A 26,376-nucleotide genomic window follows, 5' to 3' on the forward strand; every position below is an offset into this window, starting at 1 on the left:
GAAAGCACCTTGGACAGCTGCTTGAAAGTTCAGACTAAAAACCAGAGTGGATTCACTGCCCCACTGACATCAGAGCCGCCAGTCTCCACTGCTGCTATTGTATATGTAGGGCTGGGAAGGGCAAATGCTGGGACTTAATTTAAAACAATGTATTATTTAAAAGTTTGCTGGAATCAAAGTCAATCTACAGATGAAATATATTAATAGATCTTGTCAACAGTTTAATGAATGGTACATATAAATGGAAATAATAGAAGTTGTTTGTTTCTTTATTGGCATTTGACATTGCTCTTTTACTTAAGAGACTGAGGCTGTGGGCACACTAGTCACTTCAAAAGCAGCAAGAATGGTTTTTTGGCTACATTTTGAAGCTACTCTGCGCTCTGCTGACCACACCTTCTTTCCCCACTACTGACTGCAGACCCTTCAGGATCGCTGACAGCAAAGTGTTAGGCCAATCACTATCTAAGCCTAAAACAAAGCGTTTCCATTGGCCACACCTGAAAGACAAATGGGTTGATCTATCAATCAGTTGTGAAATCTGCCTGAAGCTGGAAAAAAATGCATTGAGATGATCCAATCAGGGTTTTAGAGTAAAAACGGGCAGAGTTAGACTAGCATAGTGTGCCTGTTTTCAGAAAAGAGAGATGGAGATGCACTTGAACTGGCACAACAGTAAGTGTGTCTTTACTGTCAGAGTGGCTTTAGTTTCATCTTTTTTGTTATATTCTATCTAGAAGTTTTAGTTAAGCAGTAGCAGGCCCGGATCCAGCAGTGGCCGAGGTGGGGCACTGGCCAAGGGCCCAGGAATGCAGAGGGGCTCCTCACTGGCCCCAGCGGAATGGAATCTGCTGCTTGTTACTGATCCTATCCTCTTCTAATGGACGGGAAGTGTTTTTTCCTCCGCTAGCTTCTCTTTTTATCTGATTCATGAGAGCGGAGGGGAAATTGACGTGTTAATACCATGGAGTTGAAAAGCTGAGCCCAGAGGGTCTCCTCAACTTGGCAACTGTCTCATTCAGTGCTGATGCTGGGATGGTCTAGGCTAGTTGCCTCCTAACTTCTGTAGTATTAACCCCTTAAATGCCCTCCAGCAGAAGGAAAGAGAAGTGGCAGCAGCTCCAAGCTAGGCTGGATCATGAAGGAGCAAAGGAGGAAGAGGAGGCTTCCTTGCATGGTGTGCTGTGCTGCAGAGCAAGCAGCAGGGACTCTGGAGCCATGGCAGGAATGCCGCCAATGAACTTACAGACAGAGGTTTGGCATTCCTTCTCTCTCTCTCCTGTCATCTCAGTCTTTCTGTTCGGTTTTTGTTTTACTTTAAAAGGGTGAGGCCAAGAGGGAGGAGGACTGTGGTTTGAGCAGGAAAGCAAGAGGGCAAGGGCCCCCCTTATAGCCTTTGCCCATAGGCCCTCAGAAACCTGGAGCTGGCCCTGAGCAGTAGTGTGTATTTCCGAACTGTTTGCCATCCATCTAACCCTTCTTTATATTAGTAAAAAGTAACTGTACAAATGACATATTTCAAAAGTTGCAAAAGAATAGTGAGGATCCAAAGAAGAAGAACAATCATCCCATAAGCCCCATCTAAGAGACTTTAGATTTATTTTCATAAAACAGCATTTCCTCTCATCCTGATAATGCATGACATTAGCTTCCAAAGCCACAGGCGGTTAAGATCTCAGCTGTTGAAAGGGGAAAAAAAGGAAGAATTCTAGTGGGCTATTTAATTTCTTGCCTTTCTTCCCTCAATTCAAGTGATGTATGCCAGATTTTCAGCAGCCCATCTAAGCACTGATGAGATCTAGGTTTGCTTAACCTCAGCTCATTTGCCTCGTCGTGTGCATTCGAGATCATGGCCTCAGACCTAGCACAAACTCCTCCTTGCATGATCCCTAAACATCTCTTTGGATCCTGTCCCTAAAAAGAATAGAGCACACATGCTATTTCCACAGTTACATGTTCTTACCCTCCTTCAAAAATCTTAATTCGCATTGGCTCAGTTTGTTTGGATACAATCTCTTTATCACCATGGCTGTCTCCTTTAATTCTTTCTTTGATAACATTCCCCACTACTTTCTTTTCAAACTTGCTGCCAAATACAAAGAATGGTTCCTGTTTCATCTGTGAAACGGAAAAAAAACCAACACAGAGTCACTTGTTATCCATGTTTGAAACTCAGAATCAGTGCAACAAGTGTAAACACAGCAACTGCATTGTCTCATATCAGTGAAAATGCTTTAGGACATACTTAGGCTTTACATCATGCTCAGACTCAAAAAAGCCCATTAATCTGTCCCTTTGACTTCATCAAGGAATAAACAACATAAGCAAGAGGCAGCAGAGGAAAGTTTTTGAAGTGCTTGGGGATGCTGTAAATACAACACCACATCATGCCGCCATATAAACACAAAATAGTAAAGAGGACTTACTAGATGATCAAAATCAGTCCACAGCTAGCACTGGGATTTCAAGTCATAGTCTGTTCAAAGCCATCTGGCCCATCGGGGTTGGTGTGGTTAAGACACACTAGTTTCTCTGCCTACAGTTCAAAAGGCAGTGATGTGGCAACAACCCATGTCCAACTGCCTTTGATCTCCCCAACCCAATGCATTGATAGCTGAGACATAAATCCATAACCTCCTGGGATACAACTAAATGCTCTAACTAGGAGGAATAATATAGTTTGTATCAGGGCAGGAAAAAATCCTTGGTTGTTCCACATTTGATGCTAGTGCCAAATTATCAAATGTATTTGGGCCCATAAATGATATGTAACCTACAACATTTTGATTTTTTAAAACGGTTGGGACCTTGCATTGGGCACATTTTTCCAGCTATGTTCTGCTTATAGCTTCAAAACTTTCTAAAGCACTGTTTAGAAAGTCTCCAGATGTTGTCAGATTACAATTCCCATCAACACCAGCCAGCTTAGCCAAAGATGATGGGAGCTGTAGTCCAACAGCATCTGGGGACCCAAGGTTGAAGAACAGTGTAATAAAGCCCATGACTGGTACAGGCAGATTTATCTTTCATACAGTATTAATCTTGGGCAACAGCTAGACATTACTGAAATCTTTCAGGGATGATCTCTAACCAGGATGCAGCATCCTTGTTAGCTCCTGTTTCCTGAATTTGCATTTCAAAGGAATATGTTCATTACTCTAGAGGAGCTATTCCAAAAGCACTACACTGAAAAGTCTCTAATGCATTTCACTTTGCTATATACTGGAAAGTCTAAATAAAAACTGAGATCTTTAAAGATTGGTTGATTACCTGAGCAAACTGTTTCCATGCACTTGATGACGTCAATTTCCCTGTTCCAGGCCTATGCATTGGAGCCAGTGTATAGATTTCTGTGCTGTTTTTCTGCTTGGAGCGTAGGAGTGCAAGGGTAATCTTTGTACTCAGTCCTGATGGATTTGGGTTACAAGAACTAATGCACCATGAAGCATAAACAGACGATTTCAGGGTTGCTTGTTGAACAAAGCTGGGTTTTGTATAGTTTAAGAAACACCAGCTCACAGTTGTGGTGGTGCGCAAACTAGGGAACTGTAGAATTTGTTGGAAGTCAGCAAGATCCGTCAGGAGAATTGTTGAAGTCACCGCTTTCCTGCTTGGTTGGGTTGCCATTTGTACCAACATGCCAAAGGGCAATTTCTGTTGCTTCGACTGGTCTTCTATCTGGCTTTCCCCTGATGGCAACGAGGACCTCTGTGGGCTAAGACTCATATCTGATGCTGATTCATCTACATCCAGTTCTTCTGGGGACTCTCTACCTTCAGAAGTGCCACTAGATTTTTGCCCTGGTGAAGCAGAGTCAAAACTGGGAAGCTTTTCCCTGCTCAACGCAGAAAGTTCTATGGGAGGCATATTGGTAGTGGGCAAATCTTGAGATGATGAAGACAGTAATGGAGAAGAGGACAAAGTGGACGGTACACTTTCTTTTGGCTCAGTAGTACAGCTCTGCCTAACCAGCTGAGGCTTTTGTGGTCTGGGAAAGCTTTTCTTTATGTCTGAACTGGTGAGTTCTACAGCACTTAGCTCCTCAACAATCTGCCCATACATTTTTTCATCCTTAACTCTCTTTTGTTGTTTGGTCTCCATAAAGAGTTCCAAGCTGCTTGCTGGTGAAAGCATTCGCTTGTTTCCACCTAGAGTAGAGGCACTGTCTGAACTGGAGGTCAAGCACAATGGGATAGAGGAATCTAAGTTAAGTGACAAGGTCTGTGGTGCTTTCCACAAGGAACATTTTTCCAACCCTCCATGTTGGCCTAACATCTGCACTATGTTAAGTCCTATCCCATGCATGGCTGCACTCGTTGCTAACGTTCTTTGAGAAAGAGTCTCATCTACTTTGCAAATGACAATGGCAGGGCTGCTGCTTTGAGCAAGAACCTGGGAAATGCTTGTGTACATTACACTACCATAGGATGGCACGTGGGTCTGGATCCTGACAGGAACAACTGTGCCTGGTAATGATTGAACAGGCCCAATATTCTGAGTTTCAAAATCCACCTGTAGCTGTTGCTCAGAAGAGGTATCTGTTGATTTAATGCTACAATCGGGCTGGTATGTTGGAAGTGCATTTTTAGAATACTGTCCTGATGTTCCTGAGTAACGCTGGTAAGTTTGCTCTTTAGTATGTACATAATCAGCAGTTTTCTTTCGAATATGCTCCTGAGCATATTCCACATGGTAACCCGGGTGACTCTCTGTTGGGAAGGGTGGCTTGGAGTAAGATTTTTGAAGCTGCTGTACAAAATGATGCTGAAAGTGGGTCTGTGAAAGTTCTGGAGGCCACAGGGGCTGAGACGGCAAGTGAACCATGCAGACAGATGGATATGGAAACGGCAACAAAGTGTTGTGGAAGGGGAGAAAGGGAACTTTTTCTTGCAGTGCAAATAGATGCTGCTGTTCTGTTGAGTATTTGCTTGGAATATAAGGTGCTTGTGGGACTGAGGGATGTGAAAGTGGAGATAAGCTAGTGCAAGAGGCAGTGGACTGTTTCCCAGAGTCATCTGACTGAACAGAAGAGGGGGAATGAGGCCAAGCAACTTGGGAAGACCGAAGACTGGTGTGTCCATGCTCTGTTTGCTCTTGCTTGATATTTTGTTCCATGCTTGAATCAGCCTGGGAAAGATCAGGGGAACCACTGAAAGAGGCCTGGCGAACCAAAAAACATTTCTTCCTTTCTCTTGCTGGAGATAAAGAGGTAGGAGGCACTCCTGTTGCAGAAGCATGAGACAGATTCCCGTAATCAAATGATTTACTTCGGATCTCAGGGATTTCAGCAGGGTGAGGACATGGCATCTGTTCAGAGGAGCAGCGCCTCATTTCTTTCTGTTGGTGATGTCCCGGGATGGAAAGCGAATAAGCACCAGCTGGGACAGTTAAAAACTCAGACTGTTTACCAAACTCATCCTGTCTGGTCGATGTCATGAACTTTATACTGTCCTCCCTTTCGAAGGACATTGAAAAACTGGAACTATGGGACAAATTGCTCTCTTGGCTAGGGCTGCGAGAAAGGCTCGTCCCTGTGGACTCAAAGCTAGACTCTCCAGAGGAGTGCTCCAAGTCGGCAAGCCGCAAGCGCTTTTTCTTTGGCGGTAGCTTTTCAGCTGGGAGCTGAGAAAGGGTTTCACTTCTCTGCGGCCACTGGAATTCTTCAGCAGGCTTCTCTGGCTCTTTTGCCGGGGCTTCTTTCTCTCTTTCAGGTTTATCTGGCTCCTCCGTGACACGGATTTCAGGCACCTGTATATTATGCTGGCGAACAAGCCTGGGCTGCATGTGATATGACTGAGAATGTTGGGACGAAGAAGGCTGTTTGCAAACACTGTCAGCATTTTCCGTCTGCTGAACCCTATCTGGGCTCATCGGGGACTCTGCAATCTCACTTTCACAAGTCTCAGACGATGAATACATTTTATCTTGCTGGCAAGCAACAAGCTCAGTAGATTCAGACCTTTCAAATGAGTTTGGCCGGCTTAATGAATTTGTGTGCTGAATGACCGAGATTACATTGCCTTTTCTACTTAGAGACTCTGCAGCCTTTTCTTGATCGGCTGTCAAGGAGCACTCTTCTAAACTAGTGGCTGGGCTGCCCGACTGCAGATAGGGTCTGCAGATTTCAAAGCGCTCTGGATGAGAATGAACTGAACTGTCGTGACTCTGAAGGGCATATCCGGTCCTTGATCCTTCCTGTATTTGTGACTTTGGATCAAACTCACCTATCATGGGGCTGCCGGTAGCACCACTGCACAGAGATGGCGTGTCTTCCTCATCTCCAACACTCTTCTGTATTCTACGCTTTCTGTTTTCAAATGTAATGCCATACATAGAGGACACCACCTGCAACTGTGTCGATGATTCAGTATAAAATTCTCCCCCTTGTTTTGACCCACTCAAAGCTGGTGCATCTCTGTAGCATTGCTTCAGAGTCCCATAATCTTCCCATTTTCTGTAATGCTTTCCAGAGGAGTCACCCTCATAAAAGGGTCTCTCCCCTGCTAGCAACTTCTTCTCTCTCATGCCTGACCCTTTTTCTCCTAGAGTTGATCTGTTGGAAGCAACCATCATGTTCTTTGCTATTCTCCCATAGTACTCTGAATCTGAATGCCCTTCCTGCAGCGAGGGTAGCTCAAAGGCAGCTTGTCTTATTAACATGCGCTGATGGGGTGTTCCTATTGTCCCAGGATAAAACACATCATCTGAACCAGTCATCCTCTCATCAAATGAATGGCTTCCTCTTAAAGCTGAAGGGACATTCAGATTGGTTGCAGATGATGTTGGCATGGAGTTGCTTCTAATAAGCGGGTTTGTATCTGCTGCAGGTTCTAGGAGGAGAGAGGTATCACTAGGGCGATTTCCTGGATAAAGGCTTGATTCACTTTTGATGGATGATGTGGCAATCTGAGACTGTTTAGATTCTGTACTGCTATCATTAAAAACTTGGCTACTTTTCATAGTGCTCATTTTACTAGGATCAATTAGTGCTTCTTTATTTGGAAACATTCGTTCTTCAAGCATCTTCATGTCTAACCTAGGATTAACAAGAGGTAGTGGCTCTGCCATGCCTTTTCTACCCATTGAGCTACGATCCTGATTGGCTGTCGCTAACGGTTGTGCAGTCCTTTGATTAATCCTATAGAATTTCCCAAAGATTATTTCTTCGTAAGACTTTGCATTTGTATTCGGTGGGCTTATTTGTTGCTCTGCACTTTCTGAGCGTGAAAAATAACCAGAATCAGTGCTTCCTTTGCTATGTGGACTCAGGAGATTTAATGACTGCTCAGAATCTTGCCCTTTTTTCTCAGACAGTCTTAGTGCAAGTCGCTGCTTAACTGTGTGAGAGTCATCAGACTTAGTACTTAATGTGTTTTGCAGATTGTCATACCCAACATGCAAGGAGCTTTCACATGGTAACTGCACCCCACTTTTAGGAATAATCAAAATAGGGACTTTCATTGGGCCTCCTAAGGAATCGTCTATGGATGGGTGAAAGCCACTTCTGCTAGTAATGTCCAATGGAATCTGTGGAACTGGGCTCAGTTTGTCAGAACCTTCAACAAGTAATGAAGTTTCTTCATCAGTATCTGTACTCTGCTCCCCATCTGAATGTATCTCTGCTTCCACATCAATAAAACTGGCATCTAGGTCCAATTTAGAGACAGCCGACTCTGTGAAAGGTACTAATCCTGCTTTGATTGCATGAGCATGCGATTTCCTGTGCTTGTATAAATTGCTCTTTGTCTTAAACGAGAAACCACAAGGGACACAAGGGTACGGACGTTCCCCAGTGTGGGACCTAATATGTTTCTTAAGTACACTAGGTTTGGCACAAGCCCTGCTACAGTAAGGACAAATGTACTTGCCAGGCTTTTTGGGTTTATGTTCTTTCTTATGACCATCTTCGGATTGTGGCTCTATACACTTCTGAGAATACTGGCTATAAGTAGGGTTCAGACTGGAAATCTTCTTTCTGGAGAAACTCCCACTATGGCCATGCACATGAAATGGAAATAAGTCCTCAGAGGCAACCGGTTGCAGGTGGCCAGGAAACGGCCATTTGTGGCCTTCCAGGCTCTGGCGTGGCTTGAGGTTGTGCAAGAATCCTTGTGGCAACGAATGCTGAGGAAAAGAAAGTGAATGCTGACAAGAGTATGGACTTGGAAGGTGCTGTGGGTATTGCTTGTCTGTGGCTTGCTGGGCAGCATCGCTAGTTGACACCACTTTCCCAGAACTAAAAAGGTGTGCAGACGACTCCAGGTCTCCCCTGTGCTCGGGATCCCTTGGTGCTTGTCCTTCCAGGCTTCCAAGCATGCTCATCTTAGCTGAATGTTCCTGCCTCCGTCTACTTGGTACTTGAGCGGTTTCTCCAGACCTTGAGGTAGCATTTTGCCCTACAGCTGTATCTCCAGAGTCCATTTTGTCACACAAGGTCTTAAGTGCTAGTTCACTCGAAAGCTGTTCAGGCATATGAAGCGTATCCAGTGCTGTGCTTTTTTAAAGTTCAGTTGCTCCCATTTCTCCAGAGCTGTTCCAAGTTCACAGACTTCTCTTTCTCTGTGGAACTTTCCACGTAGTAGTCTTATAGGCATTAGATCTTCTGTAGCTCTATGTTGAAAAAGTCAGTTGTCACACAGTTCTGTTCATGGCAGGAAGGGCCCTGAACAGTTTATTATACATCCGTCAAGACTTGTTGTGGCATTTGAGCATTATCCATGGTTATTAAGCATTCAGAAGAAGAATGATCCAGAGGGATATGTTTGCTCATCAACTAAGGCAGGGTTCTAGACAGTCCTCCCGAAAAGATGCAGCGGCCTGCAAAGAGAGAAAGTTAAAACACAAAAGCAAAAGGCCACAGAGATCAATGCAACTAATACTGAAGATAGAAATATTCAATAGTGTTGTGGGAATGAGGCTGAAACTAGATGTACAAGGAGTCACGTAGCTGCCACCGAAAGCAGCAGTCCCCCATCTCTTCTTCCTCTTTTCTTCATCGTGCCTAACAAGCCAGTGTGGCGTAGCTGTTAGAGTGTCAGACTAGGACCTGGGAGACTAGGTTTCAAATCCCCTCTCAGCCATGAAGGGGCCAATCACCAATACGCAGCCTAACCTACCTCACAGGGCTGTTATGAGGACAATATGGAGGGGGGAGAACCATGTACCCCACTGAGATATCTTTGGGAAAAAGGTGGGATATAAATGTAGTAGTTTTTTTAAAATGAAAAGGAAAAAAAAAGTGTGATGCAACCTTACTGTGATTTTTCTGAACCTTGCTTCCAACTCTGATTACTTCGTACTAAATCTATACAACCCTCCTTTCTCTTTGGCTCCCTCACTACTTTGAATTTATGTAAGCATACCAAAGCCTCTACCAAACCATGACTTCTTCTGGTGATGCTGAACAGAGTTTGTGTACAAGGTAAAATAAATATGATTTATTGGAGAATGTGTTCATACAATGATTACGTTACTTGACTGATTTATGACAATTTATTCTACTAATGCTAAATCTGCAAGATGCGGCTTTCCTGGTAAATTATTTTCCTTGGTTATTACCCTGCCCAAATCAGCATTTTACAATTTTCACAACTGCGCCATTCCTTCTCCCTGCTATTCCTTCTTGAAGCTAAATATAGTTAGTTCCATCTTTTCTTAGCTTCTGAGTATCCATCTTAACCCACTAGATTATTAAATTCAATTGAGGTGTTAAGAACAATAGAATAAAGGCTTCTCGTGCATTAGACAGAATGTTTCTGTTAATACAGCACACAGAGACATTTGCTTTTTAGCTTTAATTTAGCTACAGTCTCAAACACAGGTAAATGAGAAAGATCTATTGAGATCAGTGAACTAAATACAAACAGCTGCCTAATCCCATAAAGCTGCTGCTGCTGCCATAACACAAACTATGGTTAGTGGCATAACTGCAGCTATAGCACTGTTTAATGCTCGGCCAGTTGAATTGTTTTATTAATCACATAAATCTGTGAACAGTGCCTAGTTTGAGGAGGGCACTCAATTACTACTATTACTAATAGATTTGTATGAGTTATTAGGGTAAAGGACAGGAGAGTGGTGTATATGGGGATAACGTTATGCTTTAAGTTGGATTTCTGCATTGAGCAGGGGGCTGGACTTGATGGCCTTATAGGCCCCTTCCAACTCTCCTCTTCTTTGATTCTGTGATCTCATTTTATCCACATAACTGCCCTGTAGGTTGTTAGGATGAGATCTTTACTTTTCAAAGGCTACCCAAAACCGTCATTGCTGGATAAGGATTTAAAACCACGTACCTCCAGGCAAAACTGATTTTTTAGTATTTTTCACCATACATTGCTTACCACATGTGCATGGGTCCGTTTATTGGCATGGTCCTGTGAACATTTTGTGGTCTTCATATTCAATTGATTTATTAATCACATTAGTTCAGGATGCCAGATATTGGAGCTGATATGTTTTGTGACATTCAAATAACTGTGCTGGAATCAGGATAACCAAGACGTACACATGTAACTCTGGATCTTGTAGATCTGTACTCATAACCACATGAATGAGGTCATGTTAGGTTCAACCTACATGTGACAAACAGATCCATGCAGTGTATCTCCTGATGCTTTAAAACTTTACTGAAAAGCAGCAGCAGGGGGCACCAAATTAGAACTCTTTCAGTTCTGTACTGTGTGCCCAATCTAAACCCCTTGCAAACTACTATTAGCCCACAATTGCTCTGATCCAATTCAGAGCCCTTGAATATCTGGTTTTAAATAAAAAAATAAATATATCAGGAATTCAGACCACACATGCATCTAATTTGGTTTTTAGACACATGCAGCAGCATCCATTGCAGTTTGTATGTGGAGGACGGACAGTTGGATCTGCCATTTTCTCTGCAGGTAGCAAAATCCTTTGCTGGTCTGGGAGCATAGAACATCTGTTCTGCACATGCAAAACTATCAAATGTCTAAGACAATTACTAGATTGGGGCATTAGTATTTAATCTTGAAAAACTATATACTTAAGTTTTTAGTTTTAAAAAAAATCTGCTTATTTTTGTGCAGAAAATAAAGAGCGATATGTGCAACCAAGAACAGCATCTGCATTTAATTTCAAAATCTTTCTAGAGAACCAGAGAAAATGATATTTTTAATCTGGACTTTAAAAAAAAAAGTACCTGCATCTTCTTGGCATCTACTGTACATGATTATCTTGAAGCTTCCTGGGAGGAAAGGAAAAATAAAACAAAAGTAATTAGGAAAAAGTTTGAAGTCTACATGGACCTTTCACAGAGACATATTTTAAAATTTTATGGTGCTTATCCATCTGCAATGAATAAAAATGATTGCTGAAATGTTTGCATTTCTATGGTGACTGTTGGGGCAGGGGGACATATTACAATTTATTTTGAAGAATGAGAGTTTTCAAGTCTTGGTGTAGCCAATATAGGCTTGTATGCTATACTCTGAGCCTGGGTTCAAGAAGCTCCAATATCCTTGCCATTGGCCTCACAACCAATGCTAAATAAAAGCAGGGTGTAGGGTCTAGTGTCATCGTAAAGGCACAAACTTGGTTTCCTTTCTAGTTCACTGGAAATAGCAACGGTTGGTGCTGCTGAGGCAAGACTTCCTATGACCTTGTGAAGCAAGGATGAGGAGAGGACAAGGCCAATGACCACCCCAAGGGCTATTCCGAGAGAGGAGAGGAAGGTGGGGAAAGTGAGACATATGGAAACCAAACAGAATGAGGGAAGGGAAGACCTCTACAAGTGATTAGTTCTGACCCGTGTTAATAGGGAGGAGAGAAGAGGGGAATAGCCTACAGAGATCTCGAGAGGGAAGGGAGGAGCAGAGAGAGAGAGAGAGAGAGAGAGAGAGAGTAGGTGGCACAGAAGGAGAAAAAAGGGAGCTATGCAATCCTGCAACATTGCAAATTCTACTCACTATTGGCTCCATACACTTTTGGATCTAGATTTGCTCACCATTGGCTGCAGCCCTGATTGGCTTTTCTGTGGATAAACAGCCATCCAGGGAATAAAGGTTCCCCAACCTTGGTCATAATGGAAGGTCAGTTCAAAAGGATGGGGGAAATCAAGAAATTATTTTTACACCATTCTTACGTTTCTAAATACGGCTTCATATAAAGACACAGATGCTGGCTTACAAATAATTTTCAAATTGCAATGTACAAAATACTGACTTCATTAATAAACTAATTAATTATCTCACTAGCCAAGCACCAAACAAATAAAAAGGCACAGTTGCTTGTGAGATTTTAAAAAAACCTGACTCTGAAGAAAGCCAGATGGTTATGAGTAAAATAACGACATTTTTACATAAATAAAGGAAATAACATCTTTTCCCTTTTACCAAATATCTCTGTCAGACACAGTGATGAAAATGTCAAAAGCAGCAAGGAGCCTTCAAATTCTATAGTTACCCTTGGAGACACATTGTCCACAGTCTAGCAAGACGTGGCCCACATGAGGCAGATCATGTACAAATGGCGGTGTAGAGATTCCCCCACATGCACCAATCCACCTCACTCACGCATTTCTGACTCCAATCCAGAGATCTGAAAGAACAGCAGCAGAATGGGTACCCCCTGCTATATTTGTTACTCTCTCCTCTTCCTTTTGCAGACATCCCTCTTTTTCCATCCCACTAATCATCTCTTCAGCCATGGGAATGAGAAACTCCTATGCATCTTTTAGCATGTTATGCAGCAACAAAACCAGGTTTGTCGTCCGAGTTTAAGTTCTAGGAGGGTCTCAGACCATTGACTGGGCAACTGCCACCACTGTTACCACCAATAACCTTTTTTAACCCACATTTGGTCAACTCGGCATTTACTCAAGAGGGGTCAAACGTACCCTGACAGCACGGAAAGAAATTCAGAAAACGTTTCTGCCTGTCTTCCACGACCAGTGGCACAGCTAGGTAATTTTAGACCCTTGGCTTCATGGCTTCACAACACATCCCCCTCCTCCTGTTATACAGCAGCCATGTGGTACTATTTCAGTTGTGAAGCATGCAGTTACCATTTCTTTCCCAAGCGCCACAGCCTTTCCCTGCTTTACAACTGTTTCTACATTCCCGATACGTTAGAGAGAGAGAGAAAATTGTTGCCAACACACACACACAGAGCATGCGCAGTTTCAAATTTTAAACTATTAAATCATAGCATCATCATGCCTACAGGAATGAAACAGAGTTTGCATCTGCTTTCCGGATGCTAAGCACATTTGCTTGGGGATGAGGTCCCTTTTGTTGTAGAAAAAGATAATGTAAAAATAATGAAATGAGCATCTCTAACCATTTACGTGGCAAGCGAACTGCTTCCCATCTATAAAATGTTTTTAAAAACAAGAAAGAAAGGACATTGCTGAGGTCAGCTTCAGCGCTGGTGCTGACGGGGTGCTGATACTTGGCCTGTTTGCTGCTTCCCCCATCATTTGCCACTCTCTGGATGGTCATCCAGGGGGAGGGGGGAGTCCCTGCATTGCAAGGCGCCAGATTTTAGGCCTCAAAGTCCAGGCCTAGTGGCAACACTATCTAGTCTTTAACCATGACAAGATGTGAATTGCGACGTGGTGTTTCCGCCCCTGCCCACTTCCATTTAGTAAACACATAAATGGTGTTTTTACTCTTCTGACTTTTGGGGTCAATTCTACCCCATGGGATTAATTAGAAAACCAAAAAAACCACAAACCCATGCACATAAGGTGCGAGGGGTTAAAGTGATCCCGCAAAATGCTGTTTAAAGTTACTAATCACTTGTCATGCCTGCAGATGCTTAACCCAGATGCTGTTCTGACCATTTCATGAGAAAGTGAAATATTTTCTCTATTTTCATAACAGACAAATCACTCACTTCTATTACTGTTCACCACAAATGATATCATGGGTGAACAGTGCACCTCTGGTTTACAAAACCCCTTTAGAAACATGAATTCCTTAGACATTTTTATTTCTAGGTAAAGTCTTCCTTGCTACCCAGCAAACCTTTTTTTTCTTCATAGCTACCATTTTGCACCAAACATGCACCAGTTTGGGGGTCACAGAGATCCCAATTATATCTGCAAATGTTCACAAGCAACCATCACTTCACTTCAGCAAGGGGCCAGGCTTAACAGCAGCTCTCAGGTTACATCCACACTATCCATTCAAAGCAGTCCTATACCATTTTAACAGTCATAGAGCATTCTGGGAACTGAAGTTTGTTAAGGGTGCCTCATCATTGTCAGGTGCAGCTGAGGACTTCATGGCTCCTTTGATGACATCGGGGACATTCCAGCATATTGGAAGGGACACAATTTAGGCAATTTACCCATTCACCTCCTTTGCTTAGATGAACCTCAGTCAATTATATCCTCTTAAGTGGTCAGAAAGCTGCAAGAGATATATTCAGCTACATTATTATGGACTCATATCCTAGCTCATTAAGACCTGTAGTGGCAAACTGAGACTATTTGTGACAGAGATGGTGAAACTAACCATTGAGATTCCATCTCAAGACAAGAGGAGTGTAACTCAGTGGTACAGCAAATGCTCTGTATGCACATCCTTAGTACCTTCAGCAGGGGCTAGGAAAGACTCCCCCCTGAAAGCAAGCTGCTGGGCTAGATGGACCATTGGTCCAACTCAGTATAAGGCAGCTTCCTGTGCCCCTAACCTTAGAATAAACAGTAACCTGTTTCCTGCTAAAGAAAGCTATTGCTATCCTCAGAACTTTCAAACTATAATCTGGTGGACTTGTCAGGGGAGGTTGAAGGAACATCTGTTTGCAACCAAATCTCTAGCATCTCTAGGGGACGCATCATTTCTTCTCCAGTGCTACAGCCATATTAGTCTTGTTGCAGCAAAAACAAGCCTCTTTGTTGTTATAATACTGGTTTAAATAAATAATAAACAAACATCCATGTGGTTTCAGGTCCACTTCTGAGACTGACATGGCTTTGGCTGTCTTGATGGATGCATTTTATCCATAGATTGACAAAGAAAATATGTTATTAGTAGTGGCTTTGCCCCTGCATGGTGCTTTGCATGCCAACCCCACATTCATACACACACACAGGGACTCCCAAACACCCACAGATGAATTCCAAAACACACACATACGCATGGACTCCCAAACACAAACCCATACACACAAAGCCATAGACTCCCAAACACATGCACATACCAGGCACACTCAAAAGCGCATACAACCACTCCCAAGCATGTACGTGTGCACACACACACACATATAGCGGCAACCCCAAACCTCCCCCATCCCAGGCAATTCCCAAAGTGTCCCCCCAGGCACTCCCCCCATTTAGGCAGCTACTAGTGTCCTGTTTGCCCAGGCTGCTGCCGCCACCCCACCTCAACCACTTACCAGCTTCCCGCGTTGTTACTGCCACCCCTGCTTGCTCACTCCACTTGCTTGCCCCCGCTTGCTAACCCCCTGCCCCCACTAACCCTTCCTGCTCACCCACCCAACACCCTTGCTTCCCACACTCACTCGCCTTGCTTGCCTGCCATCCTGCCGCCACGCCATGTCCCTATGCATGACAGCGCAATGGCTTACAAAAAATTATATAGTTAGATTAACTGAATTGGTCGAGTGGAAAAACCAGTGCCTTTTTAATAGTGGTCCCTACACTTTTGAACAACCTGCTCATGGAGGTCCATCTGCCCCCATGTAGCAAGTCTCATATGCTGTCTCACAGCTCCATGTTGTGACTTTAACGTCTAGCACAACTTACCTATACAAATAGTTCTGAGCTTATGGAGAGTCTCTATGCTAAATGTCAGATGTGGCTGGTAGTAGTTGGGGGAAGGCAATAGAGCTCAGTGACAGCAAATGTATCCAGTTTAAATACTCTGACTTGGTATGAGGCAGCTAACCTTATGACCAAAACAAATGCTCTCCAAGTGATGGTCACACTCTACACTAGAAGAGATTCTCCACATTACAGTTGCAGCACAGACACTTGTTTTCAACAGTCTCCATTGACAAATGTAATATACAGAACCATCTAATAGATATACTTTCATTGCATGTTAACATGTCCATTTCTACAAGCAGTGACATTTGCATATGACCTGAGAAGAGAAAACTGTATTTTGCAAACATTTATATGGACTTCAAATTGCAAAACGGTAATAATGTGAGGCTCTGGGATTCTACCTTTGTCATCCAGAGTTATAAACAATAAGAAATGAACAGAAAACTTTCATGGGATCTCCCAGCTAAGGGGTTGTATTTACCAGATGATTTTGTATGTCCAATCATTTGCTATTAGATGGGGGTGAAGAGAGATTATAAGTCTCTTTCAATTTTGGCTTTGTAGTTGGCATTTTACATGGTTTTCTGAGTTTTTCCATGTGGGAATATAATTTCTAGGACTTTTCAATGGAGTTTTATGAAAATTTGAATTATACTAGTACAATAGCTCATTAGCTCATATAGAATTCTTTTCCACATGTAGAATGCACTCAACCAGGAGAAACTGTATAAATGCAGAAAAGGGTATTCTCTGCTTCCAAAGCGTACTGAGCTTGTTACTTAAATATTTTTAAGGCCTTTCATTCTAGAAAAACCAAAACACAGGCTTTTTTCTTTATGTGTTTAAAACTCAACAACACCAATACCTTTCTTGCATTTTCTTCTTAGTTTTTATTCCTTAACAAATCTCAAAATTGGGCTCAGTCTTGGGAAATCTTGTTATCATGATGGGATTTTTTTTTTCTGGGACAGGGGAACCTCTCTGATATATCTACCCTACATTAATAAATATGTACAGCCGCATAACAACCTTGTTAATTAGGCTGAGAGAAAGTGCTTTTTCCTATGTTACAAAGTATATTTCAAGGCCAAACAGGGATTTGAAGTTGGGTGTCCCAAATGTCTGGCCAATGGGCTAGCAACTACACCACACTGGCTCTATCAGAGGCATATCCATATAATATTTACATATACATTTGTACATATATGTTTGTCTATATACGTTATATATGCTATATACGTTACATCTAACTAGACATTAGTTTGTTTTTCAAAGCAAATACTCTCTTAAAAACTACCTCACACATATTCAACTTGTCCATGCACTGGTAACCTCCAGGATGGATTACTATAAGGCACTCTATGTGGGGCTGCCCTTGAGGTTGGTCCGGAAGCTGCAGCTGGTACAAAATGCAGCGGCGCAACTGCACACTGGAGCAGGGTATCGCCAACATGTCACCCCGCTGCTGAAAGAATTGCACTGGCTGCCCATTAGCTACTGGGCTAAGTTCAAGGTTCTGGTTTTGGTGTACAAAGCCCTATACAGCTTGGGACCAGGATACCTGAAAGACCGTCTTACACCTTATATACCCAGTTGATCACTGCGTTCTGCAGGTGGGGGCCTCCTGCAGATATCATCCTATTAATAGGTCCATTCTGCACAACATAGGAAGTGGACCTTTAGTGTTGTGCCACCTACCCTTTGGAATTCCCTCCCCTTCAATATTAGACAGGCACCATCTCTGTTATCTTTTCAGTGCCTACTGAAGACCTTCCTCTTTCAACAAGCCTTTTAAGTAGAGACCTTATCCCAGTCTGCGTCTGTGTTGGAAGATTTTTTAAAGAAGTTTTATTTTAATATGTTTGTAAAGATGTTTTGTTTTAATACATTTTAATGTCTGTTTTTATGATGGTTTAGAGTGTTTTAGTGCTTTGGTTTACTGCTCTGGGCTCCTGCTGGGAGGAAGGGCAGGATATAAATTTAATAAACAACAACAACAACTTAGGGTTGCTTTGCATATTATGTGACAGCAAAGGCATGTTTGCCAAAATGTGCACATGTCAAAGGGCAGTCCTGCATATGTACCTGTAGTAATCACACACCTGTTACATGCCTCCACTATATGTCGACATGTAATGTGAGAGGCAGCCCTTGTGCCTTAAACTGCTGTGGTTTGACATTTAAAAACATTTAAGATTAATTACCAAGCATATGTATGTTCTCATGTCCTTCTCACATTGTAGGGCATCCTGAAAGGGTGAATTGCTACATGACAGTCTTCTTGCTTGTTTCCTCAAATGACACACAATAGTTGTAAAAATAGTTCATGCAAATGAAGCTCATACAGCGTCAGCAACCAGATGAGCGTGGGCGATGAGATAAGGCTTTGCGATTGCAAAGAGCAAACTGTTAAGCAGAGCAGTTGTGGGGGGGGGTCACCCATGCTGTTTATTGTTATATTAAGCATTGTTCTTCCTGCCCAGAAATCAACCATTTGCGATGCAATGATAAATGACACCTGACAAGATTTGATCCTCCTTTAATTGCAAGTTTCCTACCAACTCAGGAAGCAGCAGTTTGCTGAGAACTGAAGGTACACTGGAGGTGTCATTAAAAATAAAGGCAAGCATAAAATCTAAATATATCCAGCACTACCCACTGGGTATGACTGAATGTATATATTTAGCAAGTCTAACACTTGGGTTTTTAGTGTTGGGTTTTGTTTTTAAACTCACCTAAATGCAAAACAGCATCCTGGTTTTCAATACACTGTCTGCTCAGTTACATTTTTATACATTTCTCTATGGTGCTCCTAAGCACAATGATATCTCTGTATCTAATATGCACCACTGAGATTTATATTAACAAAAGGTCCTGCAGTTGTTACTTTTCACTAATAAACGAAGCTTTAAAAATGTGAAATGTTTGTGTGGCGGGGGGGTATGTTACTTCTGGATATCTCTAAAGAGCCAATGAACAGCTATTTATTACAAGATTCAAATAAGAAAGTTAACTGAGATAAGAAGTAAAGGCTAACAAACAGAAATTTTTTGTACAATTTCAAACACACACACACTCACACACACACACACACACACATCCAACTGTCTGTACAGACGCAGGATTTCCAGCAAGCTATAAAGGTATTATACAGATTACAGCATGCTATAACCAGAGATAGATATAAAGCATATTCTACCTGAGTGGTTTGAAGATATCTTAGGTATTTCCATCTCTGAAGCTACTTTGATATAGGCTGGGTAGCAAAAGGATGGGAGGCCTCTTGGAAACACTCTCTCATCATCCCACCCTGAGCTCCTTGCAGAGCAGAGGAAGATGCAAATGCATCCGTGAAATAGGGAACAAATGGTAAGTTCAGGTGGTTCAAGGCATGTCCCATGCTGAGGGAGGGAAAAAACAATGTCACCAGCAAATATGACCGGGTCTTTCCACTTCCGTCTGCAGTGAATCATTAGAAAAGAGGTAGCCCATTCAACTTTAAGGGCCCCAAACAGGGGCGGACGCAAATCTTGAAAGAGGCACAGATGAGTGAGAGAGAGAGAGAGAGAGAGAGAGAGAGAGAGAGAGAGAGAGAGATGTGTGTGTGTGATGTACCTTCAAGTCAATTATGACTTATGGTGACCCTATGAATCAGTGACCACCAATAGTGTTTGTTATAAACCACCCTGTTCAGATCTTGTAAGTTCAGATCTGTGGCTTCCTTTATGGAATGAATCTATCTCTTGTTTGGTCTTCCTCTTTTTCTACTCCCTTCTGTTTTTCCCAGCATTATGGTCTTTTCTAGTGAATCATGTCTTCTCATGATGTGTCCAAAGTATAATAACCTTAGTTTCATCATTTTAGCTTCTAGTGATAGTTCTGGTTTAATTTGTTCTAACACCCAATTTATCTGTCTTTTTCCCCGGCCCATGGTATCCATAAAGCTCTCCTCCACACCACATTTCAAATGAGTGGATTTTTCTCTTATCCGCTTTTTTCACTGTCCAACTTTCACATCCATACATAGAGATTGGGAATACCATCATCTGAATGATCCTGACTTTAGTGTCCAGTGATACATCTTTGCATTTGAAGACCTTTTCTAGTTCTCTCATAGCTGCCCTCCCCAGTCCTAGCCTTCTGATTTCTTCACTATTGTCTCCAGTTTGGTTAATGACTGTGCCAAGGTATTGAAATCCTTGTCGATGTCAATGTCCATATTGTCAACTTTAAAGTTACATAAACCTTCTGTTGTCTTTACTTTAGTCTTCTTGATGTTCAGCTGTAGTTCTGCTTTTGTGCTTTCCTCTTGAACTTTCATCAGCATTCGTTTCAAATCATTACTGGTTTCTGCTAGTAGTATGGTATCGTCTGCATATCTTAAATTATTGATATTTCTCCCTCCAATTTTCACACCTCCTTCATCTTGGTCCAATTCCGCTTTCTGTATGATATGTTTGGCATATAGATTAAACAAATAGGTTTATAAAATACACTCCATCTCACACCCTTTCCGATGGGGAACCAATCAGTTCCTCCATATTCTGTCCTTACAGTTAGCCTCCTGTCCAGAGTATAGGTTGTGCATCAGAACAATCAGACACGGTGGCACCTCCATTTCTTTTAAAACATTCCATTGCATTACTGCAATGAAGTAAGGCCATAGAAATCCACATAAAGATTTATTCTAAATGTGGGCTTTTACCCCCTAACAGAATTGTGTTCGGCCTCTCTCTAACAGTGCCAAACACCCAGAAGTGATGCGTGTGTCTAAAGAGAAAGTAGAAGACACATTGGAAAACCAGACCTGTTTACATATCTGAATCCCTCCTTCCCAGCAGTAGGTAGCTTCTTCTCAGTGCAAAACATGTTTCCCACCTCTAGAACATTTTGAGCACATGGCCAGTTTCTTTGGGGTGGAAGCGGCTTACTGATAGATTTGCCCTCTCTCTCTCTCTCTTTTTGGGGGGCACATCAATCAGCGCTGTCTTCTTGGCCCATTCTCTTCCTGAACCCTCTTCTTCTCCTCCTCCTAGACCACGTGCTGCTTTTTTCTACCTCCCTCTACCTGTACCTGGCTGGACTCATCTCTCTTGTCTTCAAATCCATGGCATTCAGAGCTAGCCGTCAGTCCTTTCACATCTTCTTTCTCCCTTCCTGCTCACTCTAGGTTTCTCTGACATGTCAGACAATGTTTAAAGAGGGTGTCTAGACTGGTAGATAACTGCCACAACTGCCTATCTCAGATTTTGTTACTATTTTCCTTTGCTTAGGTCTCCCTGGTTATTGAGAAGGACTTGTTCAGCTGGAACTCTGTACATGCCCCCAAGACTATGTGTGTGATTTGGCTTTGTTCTGAGCAATGACAGCATCGTTGTGGTCACCAGGGAAAGCCTCTATTATGTGAGTCAGCACCGATCCCAGCACATGACAGTCGCAAGTAGCATTGTAAATAAATGGTCCCCAACCAGTAAGCACACATTGCATTTTAATTAAATCAAGTAGCCCTTTTTGTATTTACTGAGAACTCTCACGTTTTTAGTGAAAACAGTAGGGCTGTGCTTCGTGTTCGGACAAATCATGAAAAACGAACTGAATCGGGTCTCTCTGGGACCTTTTTTTGATGTTACAAATCAGGCTCAGTCACTCACAGCCTTGTACAGGGTGTATATAGCATTTCCAGATATTTGTTTTTAAAAAATGAAGCCTATTCAGATTGTTCTTTAAAGGTGCACTCACATGTTGACATCTCTGCCTGTTTTGCTGGCTGTCAAGCTGTGTTACATTCCACACGCACATGCACCATGCTGAGACATGAATAGCAATATGGGAGGGGGAACATTGCATTTTGAAAGCTCTTCCTGCAAATCAGCACAGAAAGCCTTGGCAGGAGAGGGGCTTGCCTTCCAATTATTGTGCTCTTCGATGGGATCACACCATGTAAGGAACAAGCTGAGTCTCTCCCTTTAACTGAGAGCTTTTCCTGCAAATCAGCACAGATAAATGGTTGGGAGAGAAGGGAGGGTTATTTGCTGTCCAATCATGCTTCATGTGGCTGGATAAGACCAATTCTTACTTTCTCTGCATGGCTCAGTTTGCTGTTAGTTCTCCCTCTGAGCAGAATACAGTGCTTTAGCAGAGTCCCTGTACTGTAGCAATAAATATTCTCTCTTAAGCCCATCTGCTTGATCTTTTCCTTATTATAATTGTGTTAAACTCTGTGTGTGTGTGTGTGTGTGTGTGTGTGTGTGTGTGCGTGCGTTAGTGGCACACATCTTTTTTTTAAAGTTTTCTAAATGTTTCCTTTTCTATCCACCACCCCCCTTCACTGTTCTGAATCTGATTTGTTTTTGCAGCCTATTTCTATCATGTTTTAGGAGCCAGCCACGCAATACCAGTTGTGTTTGTTTCATTTGTTTTACCCATATCTCTTGAACGAGTATTTTTTGACTAGCCATTTGAGACCATTTTATTTTCATAGTATTTAGTATTAGCATACCTGTGGTCTTTTTTCTTTTGTTGCTAACAATCTTGATTATCTCAGAGTTTGGACTACCAGACATTTTACAATATTTATTTTATTTAAATGATTAATTTTCAGTCATCACCAACATTAAGAAATATATTAGCCAACACCCACAGTTGTGGTCTTTTTCTTTTGTCCTATTTACTTTCCATACAGCCTATTTTATTGTTAATAATTTTCTCCTGTTTCTGCTTAGAATAAATATTAGCACTGCTGGCCACCATTGTGTGGACTTTTATGTAATTTTCCACTATTTTAATTATTGTTAATAATTTTCTCCTGTTTCTGCTTAGAAGAAATATTAGCACTGGAACGTAACCCACTGTATGAGTGGGTCCCTACTGTAACTGTTTGCATCCTGCAAGCCAGGCACATAAATATTTTGCCGATCCTATGACAGATATTTTCATGAGGATACAGTTCATTATTTAAGGGTACTCTGCCCCTTTCACTGATGCCTATTCAAGCTATCCCTTCTCAGCCCACATGTTTCATGTCTAGTCATCAGAAAGTGCCACAGCAATCTCTGGAATTTTGAATTTATTTACATATAATTTCTACCTTGCTTTTTGACCCCCAAACATTTTATTGATAAAGTACCCATGTACAGAGTGAGGACATACAATTTTCCAGATATCACGAGCACTCTCACCAGTGTGTTTGCCCAATGCCAACCTCTCCCCTCTCCTTCCTGCGATGCTGCAGCAACACAGGTGACAGGAGGTCAGGTAAGCACTGTTGACCACTGCTGCTTCTATATAAAAGCCACAAACTACCTCTTGCGTTTCAGCAGAGAAGAGAATGGGAAGATCCTCATGCTAAATATTGGACAATGGTGGAAGGTTCAGAGGACCCATAAAAGAGTGAATGGAGTAAATTGTATCATCATCATAATTAGTACTACTGTCTCTTTGGGGATTACATTATAGAGGCTTGGCACACATACAAAGCTGCTAGCTGACAGGTGCACGTGGCTGACAGACTGGCAGCCAACTGTTGTGTAAAGAGCTACAATGCTCACAACGTAAGGAAACTGAAAAAGCACCCTAGGAAGAGACTGGCTTGTGACCACCTTCAGGATTTGAAGGTGGATTTGGTAGCTGAACTTTCTTCAGTTCAAATCTGGAATTTGTGGTCACTTTGGATGTTACTTTTCTCTAACTGCAGCAAAGTGAGAAGAGAAAATGTAGTGGGAAGGAGAATGTAGCTCAGGACATACATCTTCCTCTTAGTCACATAGAGTGTTACTCTGATCCCCAGAACTTGCACTGTCAAGCTCTGGAAGTCACCAAAGTAAATTGGTCTTTGTTTGCTCAGGCAAGACTTCAACCAATACCACTTCATCCAGGACTCTACTGTTACCATGTGGCAACTTCTTGAGGGCCAAATCACATTTATTTATTTATTATTATTTGACTTCAAACCTGCCCTTCACTACAAGGTCTCAGGGCAGGTTACAGTAATGTAATATACATTTATAAAAACACATAAAACAATTACAATTATACAAACAAGAAGGCAAAAAAAAGCAAAAAACAATAACCACACACAGAGAAAACAATACAGATTCAACTGAAGAGGTAGATCCCACACAATGAAATCTCTGAACTGTTAAAAGGCAGGGTAAAGATATGACAGTGAAGATCCGAAGTAGATTGAGACTACAGCACTGAAACAGTTCAGCATTTCATCAACATTATTTCCCCAATTAAAATACCCCCCTTCCAAAGTTGCTATTTGCCAAACATCTCTAAAACATCTGGAAGGCCCAACTTTGGTTTCCAACTGTAACATATATTCCTTCTAGAATGTTTTGAACAAACCAGGTTGTGGTGGATTTCTAATAGAGGGTATAATTTTGTCTCCTAATGAATCTGTACCCAGAACTGCCAGGCTTCACCATATAACCTCCAGAAATAGCCATGCTCTCACCTTCTGACCCACCAAGAAACCACCAAGACCAACCCAGTATCAACTCAAAACTTACTCCTGTCTTTACCCACTGAGCAGATATTTTTAAAATTCCTGATCATACTAATTGTCTCTGGCTATCCTATACAGTAGGGGAAGCAAACATGGTGATCTCCAAATATTGTGGACTGTAACCCCCATAAGCCCAGCCAATATGGTCATGGAAGATGGAAGCTGAGATCCACAACGTAAGCAGGTCATCATGTTGGTTATTCCTGCCATATAGTGTGGTCTGTTTTGACTGGAAGTAGCTCTCCAGGGTGTCAGACAGAGAAAGGACTTTCCAACCACTTGGCTCCCTGCTCTTTTTAACTAGAAATGCCAAGGGTTGGACCTGGGGCCTTCAGCATACAAAGCATGTATTCCACCACACCTCCCTCCCCATAAGAGAGGAGGGCAACCCTACTCTCCATACAGTAGCATTTAAATGTTTGCAAGTTTGAATATATATATATATATATATACATATATATATATATATATATATATATAGTTATATAGTTATATAGTTATATATATATATATATATATATATATATAGAGAGAGAGAGAGAGAGTTATATAGTTATATAGTTATATAGTTATATATATATATATATATATATATAGTTATATGCCTTCAAGTCGATTACAACTTATGGCGACCCTATGAATCAGCGACCTCCAATAGCTTCTTATAATATATATATATATATATATATATATATTGTTTCTCACAGAAGAGCTGTTCAAATGTGGGAGGCATGGTGCCACAGGCACTGTTTGTCCTGGAGAATGACGTACATCTCCATTGTTTGATGAGAGGGCTGAGCCAATCAGGTGCCTTGTAATATTAAAATTGTGTTCCCTCATTTGTTCATTACGCAGGTCATTCCCTGCCTATGTAATTCACCAAGCTATGCAGATGCACTTACACTACAAAGGCACACTGACTTTGAAAATGAGGACCTTAAGGCTCTCTAGCAATTTTAAAAAAAGAAAAAGAAAAAATAGAAAAAAATATATTGAACAAAGTCAGCTTAACTGGGATTCTCTGGTTAAAATAGGAGAAATATGAGATATATGCCCAACAGAAGCAATAATTATAATGCATTATCGACAATGCTTCAGTTTCATCATTAACAGTGCTCATGTTTCCACAAGCAATCACACTTTAACTATGCCCAAACCTGCACTGAAGGCTGTCCTCACTGCACTTCAAAATTATATTACAATGCCTGGAAGCAACCAGCAGATGACTGGTAAGACGAACATTCTCTATAAAGTCCTTCCTTCGGAAAGTTTTGATGGGTAAAGTCATACTCAACATTCAGTTTGGTTTTTTTGTAGCAAACGCCATTCAAACAAAAGTATGAAAATGATGTGATTATGATTAAAATATCAAATGATGGCACCAAGCATAAAGTGCAAGCACATACATTTGCTCACAGTCATTCATTTTCTATTTGTTCTCTCCCACAAAGCCAAAGTTTAGATCTGTAAACTCCTCAGAGCAGAGACTTATCATATGATAAGTGTCATGGCATACCAAAGGCAATGAATAAATAACCCCTCCATTTTAAGCAGAAAACACTACTTAAGCTCTGCTCCTTCTCCTGCTCTCTGAAACACTTATTTCTTCCTTGTTGTGTTTGTCTTCCCAGACCTTTTTGCCCATTTCTGCATTCAATCTGGCAGTACTTTGTCTATTGAACGTGAAATAAGTGACATATGGAAACAGCAGTGGTACTCTATAACCCCTGTTTACAGTGTGTTTCAGAAACTTCAGCTGAGGTGATTTCCCGAGTTTTAATTCAGTAGGGAAAATTAATAATCCCATTTAAAGATGAAAAACTGAGGTGGAGAGCCACTTGCTTGAGAACTCACAAAAGTTCTTTGTTCAGCAGAGATTTGAATGCAGCCCTTCCCAATCGATTTCTACATCCTCTTTAGTAGATCACACTGATCTGCACTGTGCATTGTCAAGATCTCATTAATTTGGCCCTAAGTGAGCAAGGAAAGGACAATAAAGACTTAAAACCACCTCTGATTACATCCTAAATACAAGTTGCAGCTGGCTGTATATGAAGCCATTAACAGACTGCCCCAACCCACAGAAGAAGAGCAATTT

At 41.8% G+C, this 26,376-nt stretch overlaps 1 protein-coding gene across 4 annotated transcripts in view; it reads right to left on the reverse strand.

Moving 5' to 3' along the window:
• The window catches only part of HIVEP2 (HIVEP zinc finger 2), a 185,507-nt gene that overhangs the window by 18,733 nt on the left and 140,398 nt on the right, over window positions 1–26,376 (reverse strand). For all 4 annotated transcript variants that reach the window (XM_061624022.1, XM_061624024.1, XM_061624021.1 and 1 more), the window contains 3 exons: window positions 11,174–11,218; window positions 3,271–8,817; window positions 1,964–2,118 (listed from right to left, as the gene is read on the reverse strand). In XM_061624022.1, the coding sequence (XP_061480006.1) occupies window positions 1,964–2,118; window positions 3,271–8,472 (5,357 nt within the window). In that variant the 5' untranslated portion in view covers window positions 8,473–8,817; window positions 11,174–11,218. The remainder of the gene's footprint in view (window positions 1–1,963; window positions 2,119–3,270; window positions 8,818–11,173; window positions 11,219–26,376) is intronic.

Source organism: Rhineura floridana, chromosome 4 (genome assembly GCF_030035675.1).
Source record: "Rhineura floridana isolate rRhiFlo1 chromosome 4, rRhiFlo1.hap2, whole genome shotgun sequence".
Taxonomy (NCBI): domain Eukaryota; kingdom Metazoa; phylum Chordata; class Lepidosauria; order Squamata; family Rhineuridae; genus Rhineura; species Rhineura floridana.